At 35.7% G+C, this 12691-nt stretch overlaps 1 protein-coding gene and 1 pseudogene across 1 annotated transcript; one reads left to right on the plus strand and one right to left on the minus strand.

The window, feature by feature from the left end:
* The first annotated feature begins 2669 nt into the window (after window positions 1-2669).
* On the plus strand, window positions 2670-3533 carry LOC141555880 (coiled-coil domain-containing protein 115-like). Its single transcript, XM_074289167.1, has one exon. It carries the CDS (start codon window positions 2701-2703, stop codon window positions 3364-3366), a length of 666 nt encoding a protein of 221 aa, XP_074145268.1. The 5' UTR covers window positions 2670-2700; the 3' UTR covers window positions 3367-3533.
* A 7961-nt stretch (window positions 3534-11494) lies between these two features.
* On the minus strand, window positions 11495-12452 carry LOC141552786 (olfactory receptor 4F4-like; annotated as a pseudogene).
* Between the last annotated feature and the right edge of the window lie 239 nt (window positions 12453-12691).

Raw genomic sequence — 12691 nt, forward strand, 5'->3', positions numbered from 1 at the left:
CTATAAGAAATGACCAACAGGAGAAATACAGAGAGGCTTGGAGAGACTTACATCAACTGATGCTGAGTGAAACGAGCAGAACCAGAAGATCATTATACACTTCAACAATGATACTGTACGAGGATGTATGCTGATGGAAGTGGATTTCTTCAACATAGAGAAGAGCTAATCCAATTCCAATTGATTAATGATGGACAGAACCAGCTACACCCAGAAAAGGAACACTGGGAAATGAATGTAAACTGTTATTTTTACCTTCTGAATCCAATTCTTCCTGTGCAACAAAAAATTCGGTTCTACACACATATATTGTCTCTAAATTATACTGTAATATATTTAACATATATAAGACTGCTTGCCATCTGGGGGAGGGGGTTGGGGGAGGAAGGGAAAAAATCTGAATAGAAGTAAGTGCAAGGGATAATGTTGTAAAAAATTACCCATGCATATGTACTGTCAAAAATGTTATAATTATAAAATAAAATAAAAAATTAAAAAAAAAAAAAAAAAAAAAAAGTTTAAAAAAAAAAAAAAAAAAAAAGAAAGATTATCTGCCTATAGATTAAGAAGACTGAAGATGGCCCTGAAGAAGATAAGATCCAAAATTGGAAGAAAACACTCATAGACCATGTAACAGTAACCATGTCTGTAGTATACTCAGGTTAAGATGTAAGCAGGTAGAGATACGAGAAGAGATTCTATAGAGAAAAAAGAGCTGAATAAATGTATAGCTCTTTAAGGGTTTAAACTCTTTTAAGTGAAAGCTCTTTGAGTTCTCATTATCTTTTTCTTTATAAATTATAAAGAATCTCATGACCAGATTGATTTACAAGTGAATTCTACCAAATATTTAAAGAGCAATTAATTCCAAATTTCTAATAAAGGCCTCATTTCTTAAGTAAAGAGAGAATTGAGTCAAATTTATAAAATAAGAGCCATTCCCCAATTATAAATGATCAAAATGCTATTAGCAATTTTCAGATGAAGTAATCAAAGTTATCTATAGTCATAAAAAAGTTTTAAATCCCTATTGATTAAAGAAATATAAATTAAAACAACTCTGAGATACACAATTCACATTAGCTAATATAACAGAAAAGGAAAATGATAAATGTTTAAAAAGATGTGAGAAAATTGGAACAGTAATATATTGCTGGTGGAGTTGTAAACTGATCCAACCATTCTGGAATGGAATTTGGAACTATGCCCAAAGGGCAATTAAATTACACATATCTTTTAATCCAGCAAAATCACTATTAAGTCTATATATTAACAATATCATAAATAAGGGAAAAGTCTCTACATGTACAATAATATTTACAGTAGTCCTTTTTGTGTGGCAAAGAACTGAAAATTGAAAGGAGGCCCATCAACTAGAAAATGGCTGAATAAAGTGTGATACATGAAGGTAAATGATGAGCAGGCAGATTTCAGAAAAACCTGGAAAATCGTATATAAAAATGGATGCTGAGTGAAATGAGCAGAACCAGAGGAACATTGTACACAGTAACAGTTACGTTCTATTATAATCAACTATAAGACATAGTTCTCAGCAATGCAATGATCCAAGGCAATTCCAAAGACTTTTAAAGAAAATACTGACTACAAGAGAATTATAAAGGCTGAATGCAGATCAAAGCATACTATTTATACCTTTTTTGGGTTTTTTTTTCCATAGTTTTTCCTTTTGTTTTGATTCTTCTTTCATAACAACTAATGTAGAAATGTTTATCATGATTACATGTGGATAACCTATATCAGATTGCTTCATGAATTGGGGAAGGAGAGGAAAGGGAGGGAGAAAAATTCAGAATTCAAAATCTTCCAAAAATGAATGTTGAAAAGCTATCTTTACGTGTAATTGGAAAATACAGAACAATGTTAAGTGGTGCAGAAAGGAATATTTTGGGACATGAACAATAGGGGAAATTTGTTTCACTAGGAATAAAAACTAAAATAAAATTTAAAAATAAAAAATAAAATAAAGTTGTTTTTGTTTTTTTTTGTTGTTGTCTTTCTTATGGGAGTACCTATTCTTACTTAAGGGGGAAAATACTTCTATATCTACGTTTATCTTTATACTTTTAAGGTATAAAAATTAATCATCTAACATCTACTGCCACAACATTGTGAACTGGAAGAGTCGTCTAGGCCAACTTTCTTATTCCAAAAATGGGGAAACTGGGGCCAAGAGAAATTAAGTAACAAAAGCTGTAGTAATTATTACTAACTACTAATAAGTAATTAATTAGTAGTGTTTTTTTTTTAAAAGAAAATCAGCTATTAGCTTTATTAGTTCAACTTTGAATTTTATTAATCTCTCCTCTGATTTTCAGAATTTCTAATTTGGTATTTAGTTGGATATTTTGAATTTATTCTTTTTCTAGTTTTTTTTTTAGTTACTACTACTACTACTAAGTAGTAACAAAATCACAACTAAGATAAAAGACTCCAAATTTATTGATCTTTCTGCAGCAGAATACTTCATATGGTTTTTCATTTTAAATAAAATTGAAGCTCTACCCTTACACAGGGAATTTAGAAAGAATCAAGAAGCTCGCTTCTCTATGCCCTTATTAAAGATGGCGCTTTCGGCCTTCGCGCGGTGGCTGACGGGTTCACGTTGATTGGCCGGCTGCACGTTGATTGGCCGGCTGCAGGGGAAGAGGCGGAGCAAGCAGAAGCTTGTGCTCCGGTGCTATGGCGGAGACGGCGGCAGGGAGCACGCTGAGCGCTGTGCCTGCAGCTCCCGGAGCCGCGGCGTTGCAAGCCCTGTGCACCGAGCTCGATGACCATGTCGTGCAGCTCTTCCTGGAGCTCGAGCAGCTGGAAGGGAAGCGGGCGGAGCTGAACGCCCGAGTGGAAGAGGGCTGGTTCTCCCTCTCCAAGACTCGCTATGCAATGGGAGCCAAGGCCGTCGGTCCCCTTCAGTACAGCTCCTCCATGGCTCCCCTCTTCCGGGTCTGCGCCAGTGAGCCGGAGCCTGGTCGGCCTGAGTTCCAGGTGCTTTTTGCCAAAGCTGGGTCTCCGAAAGACCCGAGCCCCACGGAGGACCAAGGCGTGACTGCCGGGGAGCCCAAGTCCGAGTCTCCGGTGCTGCGGCGGCGGCAGCAACCTCTCGGGTCTTCGCCGCAGCCCGCCCCGCCCACGCCCGCCGCCGAGACGTCTGTGGAGCAGGACCCCCTGACCTGGTTCGGGATCCTGGTGCCCCAGAGTCTGCGACAGGCCCAGGGAAGTTTCCGGGGGGCCCTGCTGATAGCTGGGGAAATTGCGGGACTCCAGAGCCGAGTCGAATGGGAAAGAACCCGGATTCAAGCCCTGATACAGGAGAAGCGAAAACTGCTTGAACAGATGAAGGTGGAATGAACTCATTCTCTAAAATTCAGAATCGTATAAATTATTTAGTCTCTTGTTTGAAGACTCTCAAAACAAAAAGTTTTAAAAAAAAACTTTTTTTTTTTCTTCCCTTTCTGGAGAAAATGGCACATTTCTTCTGCCTGTTCCCACCGTCACATTAAAGAATTTAGTATTTATTTCTGCAGAACTGCTTTTTCTTTTATTTTTGCTGTAGCAAGGATGACTAGGCTGGCTGGGGATGGTGTGGGAGAAAAGATAGAATCTATTCAGAATTGAAGGTGATATAAACACAAAAGACATTAATAACAAAAATTATACCAAAAAAGAATCCAGAAAGCCTGTGAGGTTTTTTTTTCCATTCTCTTTAAAAGGATTCATTGCCATTACTCTCCAAAGCCTCACATTTTTAGTTATTTTGAAAAATTAAAATAGTTTTAAAACAGTGTCCTAAAGATGAAATCATTTCTTTAATTCAAATAACAAAAAAAAAAAAAAAAGAAGATAAATGTAATATTCGTTAAAAGTCATTTTGTACTAAAATTCATTATCAGTAAAAATCCTAGTTGCTTAGGAAGCCAATATTGTGTTTGGGGGTAGCTAGGTGGCGCAGTGGATAGAGCACCAGCCCTGAATTCAGGAGGACCAGAGTTCAAATCTGGTCTCAAAATCTGGTCTCAGACACTTAACACTTCCTAGCTGTGTGACCCTGGGCAAGTCACTTAACCCCAGCCTTAAAAAAAAAAAAAAACAATATTGTGTGTTTGCATATGAACAGTGTCTGGGAGAAATGAGATAGGAAGGAAGTTTCCCAACGATTCCAGAATAGAAAATCAGTATTATATGTACCCACCAGCCCCAGAGCTAGAAAATTGTTAGCATCAATAAAGGGAACATAACCATTCATGATTTCTGATACTAATTTAAGTTTTAAATCATCCTAGTCTAAAACAGTCTTTGAGGAGAGTTTAAGAAGCTTAAACTTCTTGAAGCAGAACTTAAAGAACAAAAGAAGTAAAGGGAGAAAGTAAAGAAAAAAAAAATGAAAAAAAGGTGAAAAATCTGTTTTGGGGAGTGTTTATAAGTTGACAGTACCAGACAAACACTTCAGGTCTTAAGCTGGTGGCATCAGGGTCATAGAGTAACCACCCCATCTGAACTAGGGTTTTTCAAGCAATTCATAGTTGGGCATCACAAGTACATCTTCTGTGTATAATTATGTCCTGGTTTTCATGAACCTTTTATGAAATTTAAATCTAATGAACAGGAAGAATGAAAAGTGCACACCAGGTACTGTTCGCTCTGGTGTAAGGAAGGGTGGGTGATAGATGGCTGGATGGGAACTAGCCTAAGTCCTTGTATATTCTTAAAATTTGATAAATAATATTAGCAAGTAATTTATCAAAGGTATCACGAAGCATCCATGAAAGATTTTCCTTCATTCATCACTCTATATTCCATTTCTGAAATGTTCTCAGAGGATGAGACATCATCAATGTCTTAGAAAAAACACAGAAAAAGCATCATGAGCAGGAAAACAGGAAATATGTTCCTTTTAATAATACCTTTTCTACATAATCTACTCCTTGGTGATGAGATTTTTAAAACTTAACCTAGACAAATAGGTAAGAGAAGGATTCCATTCATTCTGTTGTTATGGAGGATAATCTAAGACCCAAGTAATGTAAATCTAATGTATGTCCCAGATAGGATGATAGCAGTCTAAGATAATAGTATTTTTGTACTCATTTATCATATTGCAATTTACAAAGGACTTTTCCAAAATCCTTTGAGGTTTGTAGTATTATTCTCATTTTTCAAAAGAAAAAATTCAGTCTTAATTTCTAAGTAGCTTGCCCAAGATCACATCTTCAAAACACAAAATCACATTTAGTAAAGTGTATATTAAAGATTTGCACTTTCATGTGCAATCATCTATTTTCTACCACATTATGAAAATGCTTTTTATTTCATAAGTAAAATAATTTTAAAAGAATAGTAGATAAATTAGAAAATATATCTTTGTAGAAAAAAATAATCATAGAATTAAACTTGGATATTACAGGATTCTTTACTAAAGGTTAGATTGCCTTTTCATATACCTAGAGGGTGAAGGAGTTGACTCAGCTCACAACTTCCTCTTTTAAGTTCCTCTTTCAGTAAGTTAATTCTTCTTTTTCAGTGACCATCATAGACCCATAGTTGAAATTCTTAAAGGAACACTGAAGAAAACTTCTCAAAAACACTCACTGGATAATAAACATTAGTTCTAAAGCAATGAAATATTGAATCTAGCAGTTATTAGACGCTAAAAACTCAGTTTTGCCCCTGACATACTCAGCAGTCGTATATTGCAAATCTGCCTAGTTCTCTATAAAATCCTATGAATCAACCTAATAAATATTTTTTTTTCCTGCTATAAACACTATAAACCTGTGAAATTGTCACTAATCACTGAGGGATTAGTTGATCTGATTTAATGATAATTTGCTGACCTTGCTATTAAATCATTTTCTCCTGCAAGTAATAAGCTTCAGAAATTTTGTCGTTTACATATAAATTCAAAAGGTAAATGTTAAAGAGAGGCATGAGTTTGTTCAACATAAAGAAAATCTTCCTTAGGATTAATACTGATGATTCTCAAACCAATATTTCTATCCCTGCAATATTCCTCTCCTGAACTCCATTCCTATACTACAAACTGATAGCTTTACTTTTATTTCCCATAGGATGTCAAACTCAAAATACCCAAAATAGAACTTAATATATTTTTCCAAAAATCTCTCTCCTTCAAATGTGCCCATCCCTGAGGAAAGCACCACTATGCTATTAGTCACCCAGGTTCACACTCTCAGCGCTATCTTTTTACTCTTCCTCTGTCCTTTGCTCCCCACACCTAATCAATTGGCAAACTTTCTTGCTCTTGCTTCATTTCATCTCTTGCATGTATTCATTTCTATCCACTCACATAGTCTCTAGCTCAGTCCCTAATTATTTCTCACATTTGCAATAAGGCATTTTACAATTGGGTCTCTCTGTATTCAATCTCTTTTAATCTGCCCTTTACATTGCTATCAAATTAATATTCTTGTAACAGAATTGATTGTGTTACATCCCTGTTCAAACATTTTTAGTGCCTCCCTTTTGCTCAGTCTTTGTGCCCAGAGTGCTAGGACAGGATACTTGCTCATATTTAGAATTTAATAAATGTTACTGGAATGAATTGAGTTGCCTTCAGGGGTGTTGAGTTCCCCTAGCAATGGAAGTGAGTAAACTGAGGCCATGTAACATTTATGGGTGATGGTTTGGACAGGTGGCTTTCTTCTGGTGGTTGTTTTTTAGAGGCACTCTACATTTTTCTAAGGAAAAAACCTTGAAACATTTATCTGGCAATGAAATAGAGGGTAGGGGAGATGGAGAGAACTGTTTTTAATGCAACAAAGTAAATAATATACTGGTTGCTGTGAAATAATGCCCCAGAAGTATAAGCCATTTTTGGAATGATGGAGATGGTGAAGAAAAATATCCACAGAATTGATAAATGCTGCAGAAGACTTTAAATAAAAGCCAGTAGTATAGTGTAACCACCATCTAAATAAAGAAGTAATCACCATGTAAGTAAAGATCAAGTTAGGGAGGCAAAGTGACCAACTTATGGGACAGAGGAGCAGCAGTTGTTTCCAATATCCTTTATAAGAGAATCAACCTCTTCTTCCACTCTGATTTAGCATGTAAAAGCAGGAAGAGTAAATCACTGAGGGGTGTTTTGCTATAGACTGGGCTGATATTCTGTGGTCTCAAAATCATTTGGGATGAAAAAAGAAAAATGAAAACAGATATGAAATGCCTGGTCAGGTCTTTTTCATGGACCACAAGTTTGTTTGGTGATGCTTCTGTGTCACAAAGTCAGCAAGAATTACATAATAAAATCTTCTGAGAAAACCTGGGAAGAAATGATGCAAAGGTAAGTGAGAACAAAGCCAGGAGAACAATCTATATGATAACATCAATATGGTAAAGATAATCAATTTTGAAAAACTTAATCTAGTCAATACAATGATCTGCTTTAATTAACAAGGAATCAGATGAAACATAGTATCTACCTCCAAGAATAGAACTGATGGATTCAGAATGCAAATTTTTTCCTCTGGCTTTTTTCTGGCTTTTTTTTTCTCACAACACAGCTAATGTGAAAATAAATTTTGCATGATTATACATATTTCTAATAGATTTTGTTTTCTTTACCTTTTCATTCAGAAATGGAAGAAGGAGAGAGTTTGTAACTTAAAAAAAAATTTTAAAATTCTCTCTAAATTTAAAAAAAAAAAAAAGTTTTTTTTTCCTATTCCTTGATTCACATCCATATGAATGTGCTATATATGAAACCTTAGCACATCATTTGACTGTCATTAACAACAAACAAATAAGATTCCTAAATAAAGAAAAAACAAAGAAAAAAATAGAAAGAAAAAAACAGTTCTTGGAGCGAGGAATTAGAAAACTCCAAGTAAATGTATAAAAATGTAATCGGTTTTAAAGGAAAAAAATATGTATTCCTAGTAGACTTTAAGCTCCATACAATTAGGAATCATTATCTTTTATAAACTTTGAATTTACCATGATACAGCATTGTATAAACCATAGGAACTAAATAAATGGTAATTGTGAAGATCCCCAAATCTGTTCAGACTTAAATAGAAGTTATTGGAACACTTGCAATGAACAAAGAGGGCTACTTTAAAAACTCTTTACATTTGAAGTAACCCTAGAAATATCCCATTTTTATTTGAGATATGGGGAGAAAGGAAACAGGAAAGGTCATTTGTTGATTTAAATGAATACACAAAGTATAAAGTTCATATTCCAGAGAATTTAATCTTGAGCATGGATCTTCCTGAGCATGCATCTACCTTCCCAGATTTATCTCTCCTCCCTACCCTTTTATTGAATTCCTCCCTTATTTTTCTTAGATGAGAAGAGTTCTTTCTCTCATCATTTCTCTAAGGCTCCTACAAACAAGGAATCCTGAAAGAGAAAAGTGTATGCATTATATATTAATGATTTATTTTGCCTCTTCTGAATAGATCTTATAGATTTCATATTCTACTCACAAACATTATCTCATTTTATTCTCACAATAACTTCTAAAAGGATGCAGAGTAGAAATTAATGTCTTGATGTACTGAACAGAACAAGGAGAAATTACCACGGGACTTAATTTCTCACAATGTTTTGAAATGGAAAACCATTGTAGATAGAGAAGAATTCTCTTGACTACATTTTCTATTTTGTATATATCTAGTCACTAAAAACTTTATTTTCAGCAAATAAAAAGAAAAAGCCTTAGATAAGTTCTGAATTTGAGACATGGACATTGGTCAATTTCCCAAGATGGCAATTTTTTAAACAAGAGAAAGAGTGTAATGGGAACTAGCCAACAAGAGATCCTTCATGAACTTGACCATGCCTTTTTTTAATGCAGTTTGAAGTTCTTCATATAGTGTTCTGAGATTGTGCAGGAATTTTATAGTTATTAGCTCCAGCTCATCAATAGGCTACTAAGCTATATCTGAGCATTCATACAAAAAGACTGTGAGGGAGGTGGGAGGGGACTGCTTTCAGAAGAAGGGGACTCAAGTTTCTCTCTCCTGGCTAAGATTATTGGGAGACATACTATTCTGTAAGTCTCATGGTGAGAAGAAAAACCTTAGGATTGCCCCCACTTTAGGGCAATTGGATATAGGTGAGTGTGGCAGATAAATACAATAGGCTTCTAATTTTTTATATAGAATTGAAGATAGCTACACAGAAACATAGAGGTCCAGTGACAGGTGTGGTATATGCTAGAATTTTTCATCATTATGTCCTTCTCTCTCCCTCCCTCTCCCTCTATCTCCTTATCTCTCTGTCTCTCTGTCTTTGTTACACACACACATACACACTCACACACACACACACACACACCTTTCTCATATCTCTCTTCTCCTTATTCTCTTTTCTCCTCCTCTTTCTTTCTCTTCCTTCTCCTCCTCCACTTCCTCCTCCTCCTCCTTTTCCTTCTCCTCTCCTCCTCCTCCTTTTCCTTCTCCTTTTTCTTCTTTTCTTCTTTTTCTTCTATTCCTCCTCCTCCACCTCCTCCTCCCTCTCTTCCTCCTTTTCTTCCTGCTTCACCTCCTCCTTCTCCTCCTCATCTTCTTCTTCTTCTTCTTCTTCTTCTTCTTCTTCTTCTTCTTCTTCTTCTTCTTCTTCTTCTTCTTCTTCTTCTTCTTCTTCTTCTTCTTCTTCTTCTTCTTCTTCTTCTTCTTCTTCTTCTTCTTCTTCTTCTTCTCTCTCTCTCTCTCTCTCTCTCTCTCTCTCTCTCTCTCTCTCTCTCTCTCTCTCTCTCTCTCTCTCTCTCTCTCTCCCCTTCCTTCTTCCAACTAAGGGTTGAAGGTCAGGGTGGGTAATTGTAGGATTGGGGCAATATCAACATGTTTGTAGACAATAGGGAAGCGGCCAGAAGATAAGGAGAAATTGAAGGTGAGTGAAATAATGGGAATTAGAGAGGGAGTCTGATGGAGATGAGAAGAAACAGTCACTTGCTCATAAAGGTAAGTTTGCCTTGGCAAAAAGAAGTATTTTTCATTAGAAAAACGAGTGAAGAAAATCAAAGTAAAAGCATTTGAATGAGTTACATAAAAGATACTCTTTCAATGTCCTTGGTTTTTTCCAGGAAATATGGACCAAGCTTTCCAACTGAGAGAATGAAGGTAGAGCAATATTTAAAGATGGATAAAAAAGGATTTGTTTTTTTTTTTTTTCCCCTCTCCTTTACTTAACAGGATCCATTCAACAAGATCCAATTTACTCCATAGGGTTTTTTTTGTTTGTTTGTTTGTTTGTTTTTTGGTCAAAAAAATGAGTCTTTATTCTAGTAGCTGGGGTTTTTGTGTTTACTGAATATAGGCTACTGAACATACTTGCTTCTGAGTGTTGTGTACCCAATCTGTCCCCACCAATATATCTATTTTTTAACCATTATTAAATTATTTAATAACTACTTTGTAGTATAGTTTAAGATCTTGCATTGTAAAGATAACTTTATTCCCGTATCTTTTATTTTTCTTAAGCTTCTTGACCTTTTTTTCCTCCCTGTGAATTTCATTAGCATTTTACTAATTCTACAAAGTAATCCTTTGTTAGTTTGAGTAGTATGACATTGAACAAGTAAAATTATTTAGAAAATATTATCTTTTATATTTATCATTCCTCATTCATTCCTTGTTGATTGAATGATTAATTGATTGAGAGCAGTGTCATAGTAATGCTTCTGCTTTTGTTATTGGTATATAATGTCCTCATATAATATATTCTTGAATTAGAGATGAATTAACAAGTCATATATCAATGATGTAAAAAGTGAGAGGAGCCAGGATAATGAAGAAGATAATTATCTACACCAAACCCTGGATTACTGAGAGAAAAGCATCACCACCAAGAAAGGTCCAAAGTCAAAATATATGCATCATGTATCTTTTCTTTTTTTGTTGTTGTTTTTTTTGTTTTTGTTTTCTGAGGCTGGGGTTAAGTGACTTGCCCAGGGTCACACAGTTAGGAAGTGTTAAGTGTCTGAGACCAGATTTGAACTCTGGTCCTCCTGAATTCAGGGCTGGTGCTCTATCCACTGCACCACCTAGCTGCCCCTATCATGTATCTTTTCTATAGTAAGATGGAAGCATAGAGACATTGGTGACTATATTCAAGAGCCCTGATGCACATGATAAATAGGGCTGAGCTCGTGATCAAAAGTATATATTCTGGTGCAGAACAGAAAACAAAAAAAGCAATCATTCGTCCTAGTGACCAACAGTGTCATACTTGTTTTAAAATGAATCCCACCCACTGCTTGCTTTGTATATGTCATTTCATCATCTTTCTGACCTTTTCATGCCTTTACATCAATAAGGTAATGTTCAAATGACTCTTACACACTTCGTCGCTGGGCCTACCTGTTTTAAAACTAGAAAGATAATCTAGTTTAAAAAGAAATAACCAGAAATCTGAATACAGATGAACTTCCAAGTTCCTGGTGATCTTCCATTAGTTCTATACTGACCAAAATTACCATAAAGCATCTTTTGATCTTCTTCAACAAAGTCCATCATCTGATTTCTCTAGATTTCACAATCTTCTTTGTCAATCTTTTCATGGCTAATTTCATATCCTTGTTCCTCAATGTATATATGGCAGGATTCAAGAGTGGAGTGACAAGAAAAACTAGAATAAGTAAAAATCTATCCACTGACAGAGTGGGAATTTGCCACACATAGACAAAGAAGCAGGGAACAAAGAACAAGAATACCACAGCTATATGAGCTGAAAGTGTGGAAAAAGCCTTGGACAAACCAGCATGAAGAATGATGCCTTACAGTAACCAAAATGAAAATGTAAGAGATGATTAAGAGAAAGAATGTGCACATGGAGATAAGCCCACTGTTGGCAGTGGACCACATAATCCAACCAGGAGGTATCTGTGCAGGCAAGTATTGCAACTTTAGGGATGTCACAATAAAAGCTGTCAACCTTATTTGGCCACAGAAGGGCAAATTTACAACAAAAACAAACTGAGACACAGCATGAATCACCCCAATCACCCAGGCAGTCACTACAAAACAAATGCATGTTTTGTGATTCATAATAGTCAGGCAGTGAAGAGGTTTACAGATGGCTGTGTATCTGTCATAGGCCATGGCAATGAGCAAAACCATCTCTGTTCCTCCCATGACATGGATAAAGAATATCTGTATCATGCAACCTGGGAAGGAGATGACTTTGTGTTCGCTAAAAATGTCAGCGATCATCCTTGGGACTGTAGTAGTAGATAGACCAAAGTCAATAAGGGAGAGATTGGCTAACAGAAAGTACATAGGGGAGTGCAAATGAGAATCAAAAATCACAGTGAACACAATGAAGAAGTTTCCAAGCATAATTCCCACATAAAATGAAAAGAAAAAGAAAAAGAGGAGAATCTTCATCTCCCAAGAAGCAGATAATCCCAGCAACACAAACTCAGATACCACAGTGTTGTTTGCTCTATCCATTGATTCAGTTGATGTCACAGACACTGAAATGACCTAAGGATAAAGAATAAAGAAATAATCAGAACCATGAGGACAAAAAAAATATATTATTTGCCTCATGAGTGACTTTAAAAGGGCCCTATTTTGAAGTGTTGGTGGTGCAAAAGCTAGAAGGAGTACAAATAAGCATATGAGAAGCAATAATCACATGCTCAACGTATCATAAATTTAGAACTAATAGAGATCCTTAGAAACCTAGAGCAGGGGTCAGTAAACAA

The sequence above is a fragment of the Sminthopsis crassicaudata genome, chromosome 2 (genome assembly GCF_048593235.1).
Source record: "Sminthopsis crassicaudata isolate SCR6 chromosome 2, ASM4859323v1, whole genome shotgun sequence".
In the NCBI taxonomy this organism is placed as follows: Eukaryota; Metazoa; Chordata; class Mammalia; order Dasyuromorphia; family Dasyuridae; genus Sminthopsis; species Sminthopsis crassicaudata.